The sequence below is a fragment of the Eptesicus fuscus genome, chromosome 4 (assembly GCF_027574615.1).
Source record: "Eptesicus fuscus isolate TK198812 chromosome 4, DD_ASM_mEF_20220401, whole genome shotgun sequence".
Lineage (NCBI taxonomy): Eukaryota > Metazoa > Chordata > Mammalia > Chiroptera > Vespertilionidae > Eptesicus > Eptesicus fuscus.
The window spans coordinates 49,997,815-50,019,559 of record NC_072476.1 but is presented as its reverse complement, the minus strand read 5'-3'; the positions used below and the strand labels follow the sequence as shown (position 1 = coordinate 50,019,559).

General features: G+C 43.6%; 1 protein-coding gene across 1 annotated transcript in view; it reads right to left on the bottom strand.

The window, feature by feature from the left end:
- FBXL17 (F-box and leucine rich repeat protein 17) overlaps positions 1-18,242 on the bottom strand; it is a 467,471-nt gene extending 449,229 nt beyond the window's left edge. The window contains exons 1-3 of the mRNA XM_028149688.2: positions 16,833-18,242; positions 8,227-8,349; positions 6,719-6,976 (exon numbers count right to left, since the gene is read on the bottom strand). Coding sequence (XP_028005489.2) covers positions 6,719-6,976; positions 8,227-8,349; positions 16,833-17,819 — 1,368 coding nt within the window. The 5' untranslated portion in view covers positions 17,820-18,242. The remainder of the gene's footprint in view (positions 1-6,718; positions 6,977-8,226; positions 8,350-16,832) is intronic.
- Positions 18,243-21,745: the final 3,503 nt, after the last annotated feature.

Here is a 21,745-nt window from a genome sequence, read left to right as displayed (position 1 = left end):
CATACCAGGAAAACATGCCCCAAACCATAACACTGCCCCCACCAGCTTGAAGGGTTGTATTCATGCATGTGGGGTGCATGCTTTCATGCTGTTTCCACGAAATTCTCAATCTGCCATCTGCATGATGCAACTGGAAACGTGATTCATCGGACCACATGACTTTTTTCCAATGCTTGACTGTCCAATTCTTGTGTTCCTGTGCGAATTGGAGACGTTTTATCTTGGTAACTGCAGACAGCAAAGGTGTTCGAACAGGCCTTCGGCTTCCATATCCCATACTATAAAGTGTATGGCTAATTTGCATATAAACGTCAGGTGGTCATAATAATCTGGCCACTCAGTGTATATTCACATGGCTTTCTAAATTTCCCCATATGTATACTGGCACCGCTGATAGCCCTAATTTCCCAAAGGAATTCTCTCCCTGGCTTTTCCTCTCAGGACATAGGTAATCTATTGCATAAATCAGCCATAATCTGTTGTCCCAAGCATCTGAAGGGTTTTGTGTTTTTTTTTGCCTCACAATGTTTTCAATCAACGGTCACTGCTTTTCCACCATGAATAAATTCTGAATTGGGTGAAACAGATCAGAGCACCATGCATCAGTCCCTCAAGAAGCTCCAGGCAGATTAGAATACACAAATACAGTCATTTGTCTCCCTCTGGAATTAGGAACCTCAGTCCCACACTGGGTACCTGAGCTGCTGTTTTCAAACCTGCTGCCAAGCTGGGGAAGGTGTGGAGAACTGATAAGTCAAAATGCCACAAAGCTTTCCCACCACTTTTAATTGCCCTTTTCTTGGTTAAGCATTCACTTGTTTGCTATAAAGCCGTGGTCAGCAAACTGCGGCTCGAGAGCCACATGCAACTCTTTGGCCCCTTAAGTGTGGCTCTTCCACAAAATACCACGGCCTGGGCAAGTCTCTTTTGAAGAAGTGGCGTTAGAAGAAGTTTAAGTTTAAAAAATTTGGCTCTCAAAAGAAATTTCAATGGTTGTACTGTTGATATTTGGCTCTGTTGACTAATGAGTTTGCCGACCACTGCTATAAAGCAATGTCAGTTTTCCAGAGTGCTAGCAAAGTTGGTTCTAACAGTTTCTGCTTGTTTCTTCATGTTTCTGTGGATAAATGTGGTTTTGGAGCTGCCCACTCTGCCATTTTCCTGATATCATTCTGTAAGTTTATTTTTAAAGACTTAAAATCTTATAATGTAACAAGACTAAATGTAACAACATTTATTTGTATGCCTTTTTAATTTGAAAAGATGCCTATAGACACTATTTCTAGAAATTTCTACAGAGATCCATGAATTGGATTGAGATGTTATACTGCTAAAATAAAATACAAAGTCACATAAAATATTAATTTAAAGGATACAATTTCTTAGATTGATTTGAATACTTTGGCTACTGATATCTCTTGTTGTCTGGCAAGGGCCAGATGGTAATATAATACTAAAAAAACTGAAATAACCTACTATTTTTAATTAACTAGCTGTTTCTTCCCCATAATATGTGATTGTAGTTTTATGAGATGAGCATGATAGAAATATATTCCATTGGAACAATTATTAGCAGTTATTTTTATAAAAAGAAAAATACCAATATTCACAGTGGTATTTTAAAAAAAAAAAAAACAACAACACACAGTATTCAGCCAAAAACAGCCTGACTTTTAGGCATTTCACCATAAGTTTGAGAAATATTATTAAGTAAAATGCAATTATTAAAATATTAAATTTTAGATCCCTTAGAACTCCAAATAGAAATACTTTATGTAACTGATTTTGTAAACAGAACTCAAAAAAAAACAAAAACACTTTCACATAGTATTCGCTAAAGTCAATTAAAATTATAGTTATGATGGAAATACACTGTAAAACATTATCAATAAAGTATATGCATTGCATTCTAAAACATTTGTCAGTGTTTACTAACAGGAGAGAAAAAAAACACCTTGCAACTTGATCTGTAGAAACAGCAATTCAATAATTTCTATGTTTATGAGTAACAAAATAATAATCCCAAGAAAATTCATAAATTATAAATAGTTCATTCTAGGCCTTTTATCCTATCGAATAAAGAGGGAATATGCTAATTGACCATCACTCCATCACAAAGATGGCTGCACCCACAGCTGAGGCCAAGTTCCCATAAGGAGCCTTAACAAGCAATCAGCAGGGACCTGAGGCTACACCCTCCCCCGCTGCACCCCCATGGGGCTTGACAGGGGACCTCAGGCCGTGCCCCCCACCCAGCGGGGCTTGACGGGGGACCTCAAGGTGCACCTCCAGTGCTGGTTCAGTGGAACTCAGGCCATACCCTCGCCCAGCAGGGCTTGATGGGGGACCTGAGGCTGCACCCCCCTCCCAGTGCTGGGCTGGGGGACCTGAGGCTGCACCCCTCCCCACCTGGTGGGACTTGTCGGGGGACCTCAGGCCATGCACCCCCACCCAGCGGGGCTTGACAGGGGATCTCAGGCTGTGTCCCCCACCTGGTGGGGTTTGACGGAGGACCTCAAGGCATGCCCCCCACCCCGGTCTGGGCTGGGGGACCTCAGGCCACAGCCCCGGTCCTGGCGCCGGGCCAGGGGACCTGAGGCTACGCCCCCTGCCTGGCAGGGCTTGACAAGGTTGGGAATGGCCAGGTCTGGATCTAGCCCAATGGAGGGGTGGGGGGGGGGCCGACCGGGTCTGGGTCTCACACGATTTTGAGGTGCATGTGGGTGGGCGGGAACTTGACTCTGGGTCCCGTGGTGAGCCCCAGACTCTGACAGGAAGAAGGTTTTCATATACATTTTACTAATTTTATTTCATCTCTGACACTTCTATTATAAAGGGCAAATAGCAATATTAAATTATTTCCTCTAATTAATCCCCTTTTAATGTGCACAAATTTCATGCACCGGGTCACTAGTTTATTATACTAGAGGCCCGGTGCACAAAATTTGTACACGGACGGGGGGGAGGTTCCCTCAGCCCAGCCTGCACCCACTCCAATAGGGGACCCCTTGGGGGATGTCCAACAGCCAGTTTAGGCCCAATCCCTGTGGGCCTAAACCGGCGGTCAGACACCCCTCTCACAATCTGGGACCACTGGCTCCTAACCACTCACCTGCCTGATTGACCCTAACCCTTCTGCCTGCCTGCCTGATTGTCCCTAACCTCTCTGCCTGCCTGATTGCCCCTAACTGCCCTCCCTTGCTGCTTGCTGGCCTGATCTTATCCCCAACTTCCCTCCCCTGCCATCCTGATCTCGCCCCCAACTGCCCTTCCCTGCCAACCTGGTTGCCCCCAACGGCCCTCCGCTGCCAGCCTGATCTTGCCCCAAACTGCTCTCCTCTGCCAGCTGGATCATCCCTAACTGCCTCTGTCTGCCTGATCACTCCTAACTGCCCTCCCCTGCCAGTCTGATCTCGCCCCCAACTGCCTTCCCCTGCCAGCCTGATCTCACCCCCAACTGCCCTCCTCTGCCAGCCAATTTGGTTCTGATTGGTCAGTTTCTATGCCAGTCAGCATCAAAAGCTCCACCCCCTGGGTAGCCATTGGCCCCTCACAGTTGACCCAGATTTGGTTCTGATTGGTCAGTTTCTATGTCAGTCAGCATCAAAAGCTCTGCCTCCTTGGCAGCCATTGGCTCCTTACATTCACCCAGATTTTGTTCTGATTGGTCAGTTTCTATGCCAGTCAGCATCAAAAGCTCTGCCTCCTAGGCAGCCATTGGCTCCCTATATTCATCCAGGTTTGGTTCTGATTGGTCAGTTTCTATGCCAGTGTCTCTGATCAGAAAGGCGGAGCTGATCAGCAGCCCCAGTGGAGGCCTAGAGAGAAATGGAGGCGCAGCTGTTGGCCAGGCAGGGAGAGAAAGAGGCAAGTTCTGATCAACGGCTGCCACAGAGGCTACAGATCAGGCCCTGCCTCTCTCTCTGCAGGCCTCTCTCTGGGCCTGATCCGCAGCCCCCTAGGCAGTCAGTGCTGGGTCGGGGCGCCGGCAGTGGCCCCAGTCAGTGCTGGGTCACCACAGCAACCCAGCACTGACTTCCGGTCTGGTTGAGCCTTCGGTCATAATGGTCGTTATGACCCTGGCTCTTTATTATATAGATATTTTTAAGTTGTTAATTCACTAAAATTATAATACACTTCCACAGCAGAACTTATCAAATATCACTGGGTCATGAAATTAATTTCCTAAGTGGATCAAGGCCAATATTTATTTAAAATAATACAGGGGTAGGCAAAGTAAGTTTATAGTTATTTGTATGGAAAAAAAAAATATGCAGGCCCAGCCAGCGCGGCTCAGTAGTTGAATGTTGACCTATGAACCTGGAGTTAATGGTTCAATTCCCGGTCAGGGCACATGCTGAAGTTGCAGGCTCGATCCCTGGTGTGGGGTGTGCAGGAAGAAGTCAATGAGTGATTCTCTCTCATCATTGATGTCCCTGTCTCTCTCTCCCTCTCCCTTTCTCTCTGAAATCAATAAAAATATATTTTTTTAAAAAGTACATGCAGGTTACGACTATTACAATAGCTTTATTAACTCAAAAGAATGTCACAATGTTACTATAAACCTACTTTTGCCCACCCTGTAGTATAGAATAGAAAATATCAATGTGTGCTGTACATAAAGCTACACACTTCTTCATAAAACTTTTATTTCTATTATATATATAGAAAAGGCATTTTCTTTCTACTATACCACAATAGCATTTCATCAGAAGAAAGAGACTAAAATAGGAGACCCTTGCTATTGCATAGTCTTAAGCATAGGAAATTATTACTCTCCACACTGCAATAAGGTTACTATGTAATTACTTAATGTAAGACAGTCACTTAAAAGAATTACTTCAGAATGAAAAATATTCAGATTGTTTTACTAATTCTATTAGATTACTACCTTATATATAACTAATTCATAATTCAGACACCATGCAAATCTGAAGCAAACATCTAATCTATCATAAATTAATGGGTTCTAAAATACCTCACCATTCTAGGGAAGATTTACTTAGTCTCAAAAGTTGTCAGTTAATTCATATGTAGTCTTTAAATTTAGGGATCTTCATTTTTATTTCTAAGTTCATCTCAGATCAGATTTAAATCTAGGACTTTACTGACACTCTTTTTTATTGGGAAGTGCATCGCAATTCTAAATTTAAATATTATTCCTGACAAAGTTCTTAAATGGAATTATTAATGAATTCTTTCAAAATATGTTGGTCAAGGGTACAGTAGGAAGAGTGGTAATGTGCATGGCCTCTTCCTTATTCAAGGTCCAGAAGAGTACAGTCTACTGGCTGGAAATGTGGAAAGACAATAGTAGCTTTGGAGAATCCAGGCTAATTCTCAGCTCAACCACTTGCTAAACATTAGGCAAACTCATCAATCTCTCTATGCCCTAATTTCTTCCTTTACAAAATGAGTTTAATATCAACTATTTTGCAAAGTTATTGCAAGAGCTAAATGTAAAAGTACAAAAAGTACCTAGTATAGTAATAGGAACACTATCAAATATTCAAAATTTTCACAAATCCAGAGTTTGCCACATAGAATCTATTCAATATTCATTGACAAGAAACCTTAAAAACCATTGCCAAAGGGAGTGGATCAAACATAAAATATATTATGATACTATTTTTAATCCAATTATTAAGCTAATAAATATGGATAATTATCACCTTTTTCTTCATATTCTACTCCCTATTTCATTTTATACTTCAGTTATACCTTAAAACAGATATTTCAAAGCATATAAGCAAGTTACCCTATCTAACAAAGAGGTAATATGCAAACTGACCATCACTCCAACACACAAGATGGCCGCCCCCATGTGGACACAAGATGGCCAGCAGCAGAGGAGGGCAGTTGTGGGCGATCAGGCCAGCAGAGGAGGGCAGCTAGGGGTGACCGGGCCTGCAGGGGAGGGCAGTTTGGGGGGGACCAGGCCTGCAGGGGAGGACAGTTGGGGGGGACCAGGCCTGCAGGGGAGGGTAGTTGGGGGTTACCAGGCCTGAAGGGGAGGCAGGTGTGGGGGGACCAGGCCTGCAGGGGAGGGCAGTTAGGGGTGACCAGGCCGGCAGGGGAGGGCAGGTAGGGGCGATCAGGCTGACAGGGGAGGGCAGTTAGGGGCAATCGGCCAGCAGGGGAGCAGTTATGTGCTGATCAGGCTGTCAGGAGAGTGGTTAGGGGGTGATCAGGCTGGCAGGCAGAAGCGGTTAGGGGCAATCAGGCAGGCAGGCAGGCGAGCAGTTGGGAGCCAGCAGTCCTGGATCGGGCCTAAACGGGCAGTCGGACATCCCTGGAGGAGTCCCAGATTGGAGAGCGTGCAGGCTGGGCTGAGGGACACCCGCCCACTCCGTGCACGAATTTCGTGCACAGGCCTCTAGTTTAGTAACATAAAAGGAAAATTAAAGGTTAATTTTTAAAGCTCCATGCTAACCTAAACTGCATACTATTGTTACCTAAAGCAAAATTTGGTACAAAATTTAAGTAACAAAAAATAAATTTTTAAAAAAATGGTTGGTTACAGAAGTTCAGGTACTCACTCCAAAACACAAGCGTGTTAATTTATCAATTATAACAACTGCACACTAACCCAAACAAATATTCATGTATGCATTAAAAAAGGACAACTTCTTTTAGTCTCTTGGTATTATTTTTAACACAACAATCTTTTAAAGTGCTGCTACAAGAAGACATTTTGAGTTTAGATGCTAAAATTTACCTGTTTGAGTCCTTCATCAGTTAGTTTGTCCTGGTTGCCCACATGAACTTTCTGAAGTAAAGGGCAGTGAGAGGCAACCGCAATAATGGAGGTGTCAGAAAGCTGTTTACACCTGTAGGCTGTATACCTAAGAAGTCCAGGACACTTAAATGCTAGAACACATACGCCAGTATCAGACATACTGCGACAATCAGAAATGTTGATTTCAATTATATTTTGACTCCTTGATGCAATTTTTTCCAATAATTCATCAGTGACCTGTGAGAGGAAAAAAAAGCAATAAATTTTATGTAGAAACTTATTTTCTATTGTTTTATTAAATTTCCCCCAATAAACAATATAATTAGATTATTGCATGAAAACCACAATTGAAAGAAAATCTTTCTACTTAACATTAAAGCATAACAAGAACTGTGGTATAATAAAAAACATATTTGGCTTTTGTCTCTGGGTCCTTGAACAGAACTCCTAAAACCTTGGAATTTCTTGAGTGATAGTGGTTATGTTGGAGTTGGCTTATTCCAACTCATAAGATGTACTTCTTTCCAAATCGATGACATCACTACATGCAGTGACATCACATTGGTAGCTTGAAATTTACAGTCAGAGTATTCATATCACAGGAAATGGCAAATATTACAAATTAGGGCTTTTTATTTGTTCATTCATTTTCAAAAGCCTGTTGTTACACATTTACCAGCACACCACTACTAACAATATCATAGAAGGATTTAGAGCAATTTTAGTACTCTAAAAAAATCCTATTCTTATTGGATATTTTTATATATTTCCAATGTCAAGTATTGGCAAACAAGTTTAAAGAAAGAATTGCAAATGGTTTGCAATAAGCACTATTAACTCTTTTTTTTCTTAACGTATGCCAGCATATAAACATTTTGGGCAGCCAGGCAATGAGGAGGATTAGAAAATTCTTCATAAGTAAAATTAAAACAAATAAGTTATCTTATCCCATTTTGCTTCTATTACTTCATCTATAATAACAGTATAAGGTTAGTATTATTAATATAATAATAATAATAATATATTAATAGGGATAATAATAGTGCAACTCATAAGGTTATTAAGAAGATAAAATGAATTAGTATGTAAAAGCCAGTAGAACAGTATATGACACATCGGCAGTACTACATAAACATTTGCCATCATTTTCTACTATTAAACTGTTATTCATGATATGACCCTTCCAAAAAAGGGAAACTTTAATTGTTTTAAAGGGGTAATGAAACAGGAAAATGGACAGGAATAAAACTAAGAGGATTAAGAAGCAACCCAAAATTATCAATCCATATTAGAAATTATCTTCTTGATCATAAGAACCTAGTTTTTAACTTAAATTCACATACAAAAATACTAAAGCACAGAATTACAGATTATAGTCATTTGAATTATCTTGAGAAACTACAACATGAAAGATGTAATTTCTGAAGAGGAATAAAGTTTTTTTAATAAATCCAATTGAGTGTTTCTGAGAATTAGATTACATATACCTGCTGACGACTACTAAGATCCAGCTGCTTCCAAAACTGGAAATCTAAACAAAGGTCACGCCAGTACTTGCAAACCAACGATGCAGAAAGGCAACGTTCATCCAGGGATAAATTGGAAAATATCTGTGAATATAAAAGAAGCCATGTATATGCTTAAACATTTTAAAGGCTTTTATTTGTCAGAAAAAAATTAACTTTAAAGCATAAAAACATGTTGAATACAAGTAGCCATTATTAGAAGAGTCATTGTTAGAGACTGTCCTAAAGAGAAAAACATGGTATGGGAGTAAAAAACATGGACCAACATTACCTTTCACGTAAGAAAAGGAACAAAGGAGAGCAGGGGGATACGTGCGTGCATGTGTGTATGCATGTGTGAGTGTGTACGTGTGTGTGTGTGTGTGTGTGTGTGTGTGTGTGTGTGTTTGCCAACATTTAAAAAAATTAAAAGGATAGGCCAAAAACTAATTTTAAAAATACTCAGCTTTAAGGGAAGGGAAAAAAGGCTAGGAAGGAGAAAGGGATGAAAGTGAGACTACTCTGAAGATACCTTGTTTTATAGTTTTGACCTTAGAACCAGGTGAACTTTTTATATGATTTTTTTTAATGTCATAAAAAGGACATTTTATCTTGATGATATTTTTTCCAGAATTTCATAAACCCAATCTAATCCCAAGAAAACTATCACTTATCCCAAATATAGAACATCCTACAAAATATGTGATGAGGACGCCTCAAAAAACCAAGATCACGAAAAACAAAGAAAGGCTGAGAAAGTATCAAAGACAAGAGGAGAATAAGGAGGAATGACAACTAATGCCATCCTAAACTGGAAAAAGGCTATTTACTTTAAAGCACAAAAACATGTTGTGGGATCAATGCTGATCTCACACTTCGGCAAAGGTATGGTAGTAATGTAAGAAAACTAATTTAGGGGAAACTGAAAGTGCGTGAGGAGTATATGAGGAGTCTGTACTACCTTTGTAACTTTTCTGCCTAAAATTATTCCAAAATTAAATGCTTATTTTTAAAAGAGTTTTAAAAGTAAAAATTATTTTTCAATGGTCAGGGTTAGGACCAATATTGATTTTTTAAAATTCAGAGACATTATCACAAATACAATTGTGGACCATATTGAGATCCTGAATTGAACCAACTATAAGATACTTCAGAGAAAATCAGATAAAACTGAACATAAAAGAGATAGTAAATGATTTAACAAAAATTATTTCTAACTTTTTAGGTTATTATAATATTATTGTGGTTATAGTGTTACTGTGGTTATATTATTTTTTAAAGTTATTATCCATTTTAGATACAACTTTAGTGTTTATGGTGAAGTGATATATAAAATTTGCTTTCCAATACTTTAATAAAAAAATAGCAAAAGATATGGGTCAGGGCAGGGGGGGATAAAAAATAAAAAACAGCAAAAGATAAATAAACTAAAAAAGGCAAAATACTGAAAAACTATTGAAATTAGTGGAATGATACATGAGGAGTTCAATATTTATTACTTTGGTCTGTACGTGAAGATTTCCATAATATTAAATAAAATTTGAAAATTTTAATAAGAACAGGTGCTCTACACTATATTGTTTTATCTGGTTCGAATTATGGCTTTACCACTTATTATCTATGTAATCTTGGGCAAATTACCTAACTTCTCTGTACCTCAAGCTCCTTATCTATAAAATGGTAATAATATAGTTTTTCTTGATGGAGTTATTGTGAGGACTAAAGGAGTAAACAAAGTTTTTGGAACAGCATCTGGAACAGAGTAAATAGTATGATTCTTATAACTGTGACCTAAAATGATACCTCTATACAGTCAAATGTTACAGAAATCTAAGCTAGGATCTCTACTATGTTTAAATCTAGAGCATTGGGAAAACAACTACCAACTGCTGTTCCTTCACAACTATTTTTTGTCCTCTAAGGATAAAGTGGAAATAGGCTTCAGAATCACTGGCAGAGATGTAGTTAAGCCCACTACAGTTCTTCACCTCCATTCATGACAACTAAAACCACTGGACAACATAGCAAATGCAATTACCTCGGGACTCCAAAAGATTAATAACATATGGATTGGGGAGGTGAGCCAAACTTAAAGAATGACCAATAACAGAAATGAGTTTCCTATGTTATTTTTCCTTTTCTCTATCAGTGTGGAACTGAGGATGGCCCCTGCTCAGAACTACATGGCAGGCATAACTAAAGAAAACAAAAAGAGAAAGTCATCTCTCTGGACAGAAGGAGGGCCTCTGTGAAACAGAGAATGTGGGAAGAAAACCATTTTTGGGTTTTCTTTTCTTTCACTTTTCCCTATTCTCTCAACTGGCCATGTCCCAAATTCAGCCTCAGTCACAGAGCTGCAATGTAGCAGCTATGCAGGCACCTAAAATTCCCGTAAGCCCATCTTTTGATGAGAAGAACCAGGAAAAAAACTCTGTGGACCAAAGAGTCTGAGAGGAACCTCCATTACCTTTTTCTTGCTGCTTCATCATGTAAACAGCCCAAGTTCTGCAAATCCATATAGCAGCACAGGCATATAACACATGATATAACTCTGAGGAAAACTCCATCTTTCTATCTAGAGAACCAGGAAAAGAGATCACTAGGTCAAAGAGTGTGAAGGAATGATCAAAGGAGAGATCTGGAAAGAGCACCCCTAATTCAGTGACAGAAGTGACAAAAAAAAAAAAAAAAAAAAACCCGAGTTAACCACAAAGCTACACATGTGCAGAAGAAACCCAAAGTTGCACAGCAAAGTCTTTGAAAACTGAGGTAACAATGGAATCACAGGCCAAGGAAAATGAGATAGAAATTTCAGTCTAAGCATAACATTTCTGATCTCTGGCAAATCTGATAAATCTAGACATTCATAAAACTCAATGAATCCCAATAGGATTAACTCAAAGAGATCTACCTAAGACACATTATAATCAAATTGTCAGAAGACAAAGGGAGAACCCTGAAAGCAGCCAGAGAAAAGCAATTCATTATATACAAAAGACTTTCAATCAGATTAACATCTGATTTCTCATCAGAAACCATGTAAGCCAGCAGGCAGTGGGATAACATACTTAAAGCGCTGAAAGAAAAACTCTAAACCAGGAATTCTATATCTAGCAAAATTATCCTTCAAAGATGAAGGCGAAATTAAGATATTTCCAGATAAATGAATACTGAGGGATTTTATTACAAGTAGACCTACTTATAAGAAATGCTAAAGGGAATCCTTCAGACTGAAATGAAGGAGCACTTGAAAGCACGGTAGCTTGAAAGCACACCCAAAAAAATAAAGAACACCAATAAAGGTAATTATTTATGCAGGTAAATATAAAATTCAGTATTAATGTATTTTTGGCTTTTACTCCAATTCTAAAGGATTGAAAAGACAACCACATAAAATAATATGTTAATCGTATTGACACAAAACATATACAGCAATAACAACATAAACATAAAAACATTTTTTATATACCACTAGAGGCCTGGTGCACGAAATTCGTGCATGGGGGGGCAGGGTCCCCTCAGCCCAGCCTGCACCAATCCGGACCCCTAGAGGGATGTCCAACTGTCAGACATCCCTCTCACAATCTGGGACTGCTGGCTCCTAACTGCTCACCTGCCTGCCTGCCTGATCACCCCTAACTGCCCCCCCCCAAGCTGGCCTGGTCGCCCCCAACTACCCCCCTGCCAGCCTGTTCACCCCCAACTGTCCCCCCACCGGTCTGGTTGCCCCCAACTTTCCCCCCTGCTGGCCTGGTCTCTCCATGCAGCCTGCTGTTCAGTTGTTTGGTCGTCCCTCACTAAACCCCCTGCTGGCCTGGTGGCCCCATGCAGCCTGCTGTTCAGTCATTTGGTCGTCCCTCACCAACCCCCCTGCTGGCCTGGTCGCCCCACACAGCCTGCTGTTCAGTCATTTGGTCGTCCCTTACTAACCCCCCTGCCAGCCTTGTCGCCCCACGCAGCCTGTTGTTCAGTCGTCCGTACAGTTGTTTCAGTTGTGATGGCCCCTGGATTTTTATTATTTTACATTTTGTGTGGTTTTGGAATTCCCACGTGTCTTAGCTGGGTCCTTAGTATTCTGTCTTTTTACTTTTATCCATCTCTACTGGTACTGGTTTTATCTTTCCTTTACCCACTTAGTGAATTTCCTTTCACCTGGATGAAGAAGACTCATCTAGATCCACTTAGATTTAGTCAATTACTTGTGGTTTATAACAGTCATCTCACTTTTACATGAGAGAAAACTAATGTTTCAAGACGGTACTGTCCAAAGTGAAACATATTTTAAATAAGGTGCTTCTTTGTTGTAATGACCATGGTCCACATATTTTCTATTTGTTAAGGGAAAAATTAACACTAAATTGGTATTTGTAGTTTAAATGCCTGACATCAAGCTTTTGATTGCCAAGACATCTATTTCAAAATACATCAATCTTGAATAAGCATATTGTTAGTTATATGACACAGCTACTAGCAAAACAACCAGATAAGGAACTAGGTCACCACCACCCATGAAGGTCTGACCTTCAGAAAGGCCTGGGTAACCTAGAGTGGCATCATTTCTCTCGTCCTGCTCTAATTCCTGCCCTAATTCCTGCTCTTTTGCTTTAAGTTTGCCCATTAAAGTAAACCCGCAAAACCCTAGACACCCCACCCTTGAACCTTACTAAAGGCAGAGCCCCAATTCCACATTATCTCTCTAACTATGACCTGGTTATGTGGGCCTTGAGTGTACCCTATGCCCTCCAGAATCTGCAAGTAATAAATCTTGTCCCTCAAAGTTCCCCGATGGTTCCTTGCTAAAGTGTATCCTGCAATCATGATTAAGAACCAAAAGAGCAGGCCCAAACATAAATAAGGGCCCTGCTGGAGGTAATGTCTCGAGCTTGCTAGGACAGAGTTGTGCCTGGGCAAGCACTGTAGGCATTTCTGACCAAGGACACTCCCATCAACAGGCTTCAGACCAACCGAACAATATTAATCAAAATGAAATTGTTATAAATTATGCTGTTAATTATAAACTCGGGGCAAATGCTAAGAATGTAACTAAACACAGTCACAAATCACTTAACAGGAATACATTCTGCGAAATGTGTCATTAGGTAATTTTGTCATGTAAATATCATAGAGTGCATTTACACAAACCTGGATGGTATAACCGACTACACACCTAGCCTATATGGTATAGCCTACTGCTCCAAGGCTACAAATCTGTGCTGCATGTTACTGCACTGAATACTCCAGGCAATTGAAACACAATGTATTTGTGGAGATCCATAATCTCTGTGTGGGTTGGAAAGAGCACATTCAGGCTTAGCCATTTTCAAGTCGGCTTTGGCCCCTGCTTTCTGCTAGACACTCCCAGGGCCTCCCGCAATGTCAGTAGTTTCACAGTAAGCCAGAAATTAAGATGGAGAGCTTATCCTTCTATGGTTGTCTTATTTCCAAGGTCTGCCTGTTAAGTTCCTAGCTGATCCCCCACTCATCCCACTGGCACCAAAACCAGAGTCTTACAAATATGTGGATTTTCCCTGTTTGTTCTCCACCAAGTTCATCACTTTTAGTTGACAAATACAGGTTTACTCATTGCCCCAAACTGACTTAGCCTCTCTGGCATCAAAGATGCTGGTCTTCCAAACTCTCGTTTTTGCCAAAAGTACTGGGGCAGGGGGTTACAGAAGGGGCCTCATGCAAGAATGTAGACTTCCACTCTTCTCACCTGAAGCTCTAGCAGTTTCCCTAAGAAAAAGAATATGTTGTCTGCCTTTGGTCAATTTCCAAAGCCCAAATAATTTAGGGCAATTTTGTCCAGTTTTACATTTGTTTTTTTGTAGAGAGGAGTCACCAAACTCTTCATGCATCCATAGCTGGAAGTTCCTCCCTTATGGATATTTTTATGCTCATCCTCCTCATTTCACACATGAGAAAACTGGGATTTAGAGAGACTAAATCATCTGTGTACAATTAAATCACTACATGGATTTAAAGGGCTAATTTTTCCCTTAACAAACAGAAAATATGTGGACCATGGTCATTACAACAAAGAAGCACCTTATTTAAAATATGTTTCACTTTGGACAGTACCGTCTTGAAACATTAGTTTTCTCTCATGTAAAAGTGAGATGATTGTTATAAACCACAAGTAATTGACTAAATCTAAGTGGATCTAGATGAGTCTTCTTCATCCAGGGGAAAGGAAATTCACTAAGTGGGTAAAGGAAAGATAAAACCAGTACCAGTAAAGATGGATAAAAGTAAAAAGACAGAATACTAAGGACCCAGCTAAGCCACGTGGGAATTCCAAAACCACACAAAATGTAAAATAATAAATGTTTGTGGTTTTAGACTTCTAAGTCCTGACATAGTATGTTGCACAGATATAGATAACATGTTTAAAGATTCCTGCTTTCACCCAGCCAGAGTGGCTCAGTGGTTGAGCGTGGAGGTCACGGTTCAATTCCCAGTCAGGGCACATGCCTGGGTTGTGGGCTCAATCCCCAGGGTGGAGCATGCAGGAGGCAGCTGATCAATGATTCTCTCTCATCATTAATGTTTCTATCTCTCTCTCCCTCTCCCTTCCTCTCCGAAATCAATAAAAATATATTAATTTTTTTAAAAGATTCCTGCTTTTCTTTGTCATTAAAATGCTATCTCACCCATATCCTAACTCCTCAGAAAATTACCACTCTTCCCCAAGCTATCTTCGTAACAAACATCTGTGCACGTGTCCCTAGGATTCTGTGGGAGGCACTAAGACATGAAATTTGTTCACTGGCTTTAAGATGAAATAGTCAAAGGCAGTTCTGAGTTATCTTTGGATAATATGAGATTCAAGAAAAAGCATTTCAAAGGTCATTTTGAAGAAAAAAGAACATGGGTCTGTAAAGAACTGACCCGGAACAACATGTTTGAAGAATAAAGAAAACTCCAAGGGGGGGGAGGGGGGAGGGATGACACTGAAAAACTGGATGGCACGTACATCAAGCCAGGAAATGGCGTACTTTAACAGAGAACCCATGAGCAATGGCTTGAACGTGACAGAAGTCCGAAGTCCATTAAGGATGTAGAAAATCCAGGACCTATCATCTGAAATCTTGTTGCTTTTCCATCACTGCCCTCACATCTTTCATAGTGTGAAAGATGGCCGACTCTTCTAATCCCGGTAGTTTGCCCTTGGAAAAGAGAGAAGGAAGCAAAGGACAAGCAGCTGCCTTGTATGGTATGACTTGAAGGTTGTACACAGTGCTTCCACTCACAGCTTCCAACCTAAATCTTAGTTACACAGCCACACCTATCCACACGAGTCTAAGAAGTAGTGTCTAATCAAGTGGTCACATGCCTCGCTAAAACATGGTGGATTCTGTTACTATTAAAAAGAATATAAGGGGAATGGATACTGGGAATCAGCAGTGACTTGTAGTCATGACCTGGATTGAAAACAAATTTCATATTCTTTATTTTAAAGATTTTCTTAGTGATATTTAGCTTTAGCGAGAGAGAGAGAAACATGAATGTGAGAGCAAAACATTGATAGGCTGCCTCCTGTACACCCCCTACCAGGGATCAAGCTTGAAACCTGGGCATGTGCCCTGACTGGGAATTGAACCAGTAACCTTTCAGTGTATGGGATGATGCCCAACCAACTGTACCACACAGGCCAATACCAAACTTAATATTCTTGATCTTAAGTGGCAGATCTGGACAACAGAACTAAGCTATTAATTACCAGAAAATGTATGTCATATTATTGATATAATCTGAATTAATCACTACTGGGCTGATATCCATATATTTCTAAACCTTAAAGATTCTTTGGATAGGGGGCATAATTTTTCTTTTCTTTATTTTTTATTGAGGTAGAAGTGACATGTAATATTATATTATTTTCAGGTACAACATAATGATTCAGTATTTGTATACATTACAAAATGATCACCACAATTAAGTCTAGTTACCATCCATCACCATACCTAGTTAGAAATTTTTCTTTTTTTTTCTTGTAAGAACTTTTAAGATCTCTCTTAGCAACTTTCAGACATGCAATACAATCTTATTAACTTTAGCTTACCAATGTCCTGTCTCACAGCGGTAACTGGAGAATTAAATTAGATACTATGTATATAAAACTCTGGCACAGTGCCTGATCACAGTAAATGTTCAAAAAAGTTAACTCTTATTGACATCAACTAGCATCTATCAAACCTGAAAGTAGCTAGGAAAACTTTCGAGTTTTAATATGTAAAGTCTATACCCAGTAAGGGCAAGTTGCTCAATTAATAAAAACATGTCACAGAAACCTTACAAATAGTTTCTAAACCACTTGGGCTGGCAATCTAACAACAGATGAACCCTGAACTGTGCCTAACAAACCCGAGCTATTAAAAGACATTCAAGAGATTCCAAGTTTTTCTAACTTCAAAAAGTAGGCCATAAGCATCCTCCCCATGGGTTTCCCAGTCTCCCCTCTGGACGTCTCTGGCCGTCGGGGAGCCAGCCCCCTCCTCAGCGCTCAGAGGGAGGAGAGAGAAAACCCCGAGGAGGGGCCGGGTTGGGGGAACGCGCGCCTCCCTGCGCCATTCGCCCAGACCCACCTTGAGCAGGATGGATGGCGGCAGCTGGTTGATGTCTGGGGTTTCGGGGGGCGGCTCCCTATGACAGTCGCAAGGGTTTTCGCGGGGCTCCTGACAGTCCGTGTCGCCGCATTCCTGCTGCTGCTGGGCAGGCGAGGGGGCGGTGCTCCCAGCTCGGACAGCGTCCCCGCCAGCCTCGGAGGGGGCACCTTCGGAAGTGGGAGAGGAGGGCGGGGGGCAGAGAGGCGGCGGCTGCTCGGAGCCCTGGCAACACCCGGCATCGGGGGGCCGGGGAGGCGAGGCGCCTCCCCCCGCGGGGCCGCCGCCGCCGCCGCCGCCGCCGCAGCCCCCACCGCCGCAGCGGGGCTGCTTACAGGGGGTGCAGGCGGGAACCCCGGCCCCCTTCCGCTTGCACACCATCTCGGGGGGCGTGGGGGGCTCGGCCGGCGGCGGCGGCGGCGGCGTCGGCGCCCGGAAGAGTTGCACGGCGACGGGCGGCCCCAGGAAGCGCACGGGCCCCACGCTGGCCAGGAAGAGGCTGCGGCCCTGCTGCTCCCAGGCGGCGGCCGCGGCCAGCCCCAGCTCCTTGCAGCAGGAGGCCGGCGACGAGGCCGAGGCGGCGGCGGCGGCGGCGGCGGCCGAGGACAGCAGGAAGCGGCGGGCGGCGGCGGCGCAGTCCTCGGCAGCCAGGGCCGCGTAGCGCCGCGCCAGGTGCTGCGAGGAGGCGGCCGCGGCGTAGGCCCCGTCCCGCGGCGGCGGCGACAGCGGCGGCTCCTCCTCTGGGCCGGCGGGGGCGGGCGCGCCGGGGCTGTGCACGATGAAGCAGAGCATGCAGGGCCCGCGGAAGAAGCAGTCCCGGCTCCGGGGCGCCGCCGGCTGCGGGGGCGCCTTGGCCGGGGTCCGGCGGGGCAGCCTGAGGAGCGGGCGGCGGCGGCGGCACCAGCTGCAGCAGCGAAGCCTCTTCTGGCTCGGGCGGTTACGCGGCTCCTTCGAGAGAAGGTGGCCCATATAGAAGGCCCCGAGGAGGGGGACCGGGACGGGGCGTGGGAGGCCCGGAGAGTGGGCTCCCGGCAGCGGGGCAGGCCGCTCGCTGGCTCGGGCTCGGGCTCGGGCTCGGGCGCGGCGGGTCGCCCCCGGCGCACACGCTCACACGGGCACACACGCGCGGCGGGGGTGGGCGTCCGCTGGGGCCGCCTCGGCGCCCGTCGGGGCTACATGCTGTGCCCGGAGGGGCCCGGGGGAGCGGGGGGCGCGAGCTTGGGGGCGCGACGGAGAGACCGAGCCTGCAGGCTGGGCGGCCGGTCCGAGCCTGACCCACCGGCTCAGTCCGTCACTGCGGCGGCGGGGGGAGCGCGGGGTCCCGCTCGGACCATTTTAACTGCGGCTCCGCCGGCGGCGCGCGCGCCCGCGACGCGGCTCGGAGCCGCAGGAGCGCGCGGCCCGCTCGGGGAGGGGCGGAGCCGGCGGCGGCGGCGGCGGCGCGCTCGGGGCGGGGATGCGGGGATGGGGTGCTGGCGGCTCCCCGGGACGACCGCCGGACTGGGACCGCCGGGAGGCCGGCCGGCGAGGGCGCGGGGCGAGCGGGGAGCGGCGCGCGACCCTCCCTCCGGGCGCCCACGGTTTCTTGGGGGCCGCGGGACCCACGCCCCTTTTCTGGGGCGGGAGGAGACGTTTCCGAGCCAGCTGTGTGACATCCGTTTGCAAAGCCGCGCTGACGTCTGTAGGTGTAAGTTCAAGAACTGCCATTGGCCGGGAGCCGCTCAGCTCTTCCGCTCACCCCACCCGCGACTCGGAGACCGGGGCCACGGAGCAGCGGTAAACTGTTGCGCCAGAAGGCCGACCTGTGTCGGGGCTGCCGCCTCGGTGGGGTGGCGGAGGTGCGACCCCTGGGTGGTGAGCACCAGCCGTTCCCACGTGAGGGGTTCATGGGCAGTGCAACACTGCTGCGTTTCTCCACTTGTCATACTTCGTTACTTGTGGTAGACTGCTAACTATGTAACTTTAATTCAAGGTGAAAGCATGTATCAAATTACCTACACACCCCAGAAAGATAAGTTTCTCAACGCAGCGAGTCACCCAAAATCTCAGGCGATGAGCCATCCGTCTGCACCCTTGGACTCCCATCTATCTATCCATCATATACTTTAAAAAATAATTGTGCAATGCCTACTTTATGATAAAAATGGTTCCAGGTAGACCTTGGTGACGCAGATGAGAAAGAGGAAGTAGGCTTTGCAGACAACCCTTTAGAAGGCTGGACTGTAATGATACCAGAAAGATAAGACGACAACTAGCCTGGTACCTGGTGTTGAGAGGTTAGCTTTCACAGGAGAGAAGAAATTGGAAGAGGCTTAGTGATGGGAATAAGCCAGTACAAAGGAGGAGGCTATGAGAGAGAACACAGCAAGGCCCTTGAGAAAATGGAATGGCGAGTACCTTAGGAGGGACACCATCTTCACTGTGATCGGAAGGAATAAGGAAAGGACAGATGAAGAATGGGTACAGACAGGTGGATGTTTCTGGCAAGGAGGTGAAAGAGTTGCTTTCTAATGGTCTCTGTTTTCCTTTAAGAGGGGCCTGGTTACCTGCTGAAGGAAAGGGGCACTAAGGATAACTTGAGAGGAAGCAATATTGCAAGAGAAGGCACATCCGCTTAGTGACCATTGTCTGAGTCTGTGTAACCTTCCCACCACCGAGGCTGGCTTCACCCAGGCATGCCATCAAACCTTTGCTAATAACGCCCTCTTTGTGAAGAATGACTTGTTTTAGGTCTGTCAGTATCCCTTTCTGACGAAGAAACCTAGAGGCAAAGATTTATGAAAGGGTTTTATGTGCCTGTTACTACCTGTGACTCTCGATGCACTGCCCAAACTACCTTAACCTGCAGATATTATCCACACAGCTTTCATCCCTCTGGCTGTAGAAGGATCTACCAGAGCCCCAGAGCTTAATTTTTGAGGACAGGAGGTCAGGAGTGACTGGGATTGCCTGAGGTTATGACATTGTTTGCCATCTCTACTAGGCTACACTTTGAACAAAAAGAGAGGGATTCTAAGCTTCATTATTACTATTATTATTTTCACTATGTCAAAATTGTAGACCCATTCATTTCATATAAGTTGAACACACCCTATGACCTAGCATTTGCACTAATAGGTATTGATCCAAAAAAAATAAAAAGTATATATCCACAAAAAGACTTGCACAGAAATGTTTACAGCAGCTTTATTCATGATCCCCAAAATCGACAAGCAGCCCAGATGACCATCCATAGAGAATGCATGAACAGGTATATTCATTCAATTGAATACTGCTCAGTAATTTCTAAAAAAGAAGAAGAAACAGAACAACATGGATGAATCTCAGAAATTTGGGCTGAATCAGACTTTGGAATTGGGGGTCCTAAAACCTCTACCTAATTTTCACAGATAACCTCCCTGTGTGATTACTGCACAGACAGGTTGGCACCATGCAGACCTCTCAAGAGTTACACATATCATCTAACTTCTTGCTTTAGAGATGAGGCACGTGATTCTGAGACTTTTGAGGTGGTTTCTGAAATTCATAGCACTTAAGTTCTTGCTTCCAATGCAGAGCCTTCAGGCACCTGCGGGTGGCTGTTTTTCTCTTTACCACGGCATGTCGCAGAGGGCCTTGTATGTTACAGCAGTGATTAAGTAAACTGTTGCCAAAGCTATGAGTATTAGAACTCACTACCCTAAATAATGATACTGATGATATTCTAAATATTTAGGAAACAATGACAAATACGAGTCATAAATTGCTGTTTAGAGATCACTGTAGAAGTTGATGGCTTTGTTACAAAAAGAAAAACAGCCTGAACTACCAGAGCTGGGCTGGCACCGCTAAGCCCCGATGTCACTGGCATTCTCACACGTCTGAGTGTTCCGTTGAACATAATTTCAGAAAACACCAACATCAGACATAGCTGCTCTGTGACCATAATAGACAAGACAAAAGTAAGACCCCTCCATAATCATGTCTAACCACAGCAAATAACATTCTCCAAACCACCAAAATGTCCAAACATTCTGGCTAATATCAAGTGACTTATGTTTCTTGACCAGTTATAACCTTAGCCTTCCTTCATTCTTCCTGCCTTCTAGGTAATTCTTAAAATACGCAATCATAGAATTACCTCTGCTTCCTGACAGCATCCATTTCAAAGCAAAGCTTTGATCCTTCCCCAAATCACCTTACACAAGGCCAACCCTGTGTTTACAACACCTTCCTACTGAGACCCTCCATAGTTCCTCGTGGTGTGTTGTCTGCTTTCTTGTAACAAGTCAAGAAACCAAACTTGGTTTGGCTGTGGATGTGTTCCTGCTGGTCCTTGGCTGGAGGGCATTCACATTTGTTATAATCAAATGTCACCACCTTATCAAATTATTCCTTCCTTGTGCTGTACACCTTAAACTTACGTTGTCAATTATATCTTAATAACACTGAAATGAAATAAAATGCCTTCTTCCTTTATTCTTTCCTCTGACTCTGCTTTAACTTTCTTTATACATACCTCGTTATCACACATTTATTTTGTCTTTTTTTTTTCTAAATATATTTTATTGATTTTTTACAGAGAGGAAGGGAGAGGGATAGAGAGTTAGAAACGTCGGTGAGAGAGAAACATCGACCAGCTGCCTCCTGCACATCCCCCACTGGGGACGTGCCCTCAACCAATGTACATGCCCTTGACCGGAATCAAACCTGGGACCCTTCAGTCCCAAACCGGTTTCAGCTGTCTTTTTTTTTTTTTTTTAACTTTCAGTCGCTTCCAGTAGAATGTAAGCTTTATGAGAGCAGATTTTGTTCAGTTTTTAGGAATATAATCTGACAACTGTATGGAAGATGGACTAGAGTAGGAAGATACTTTAAGCAGAAAGATTGTTCAAAGAGTCAATGTTAAAAGTATG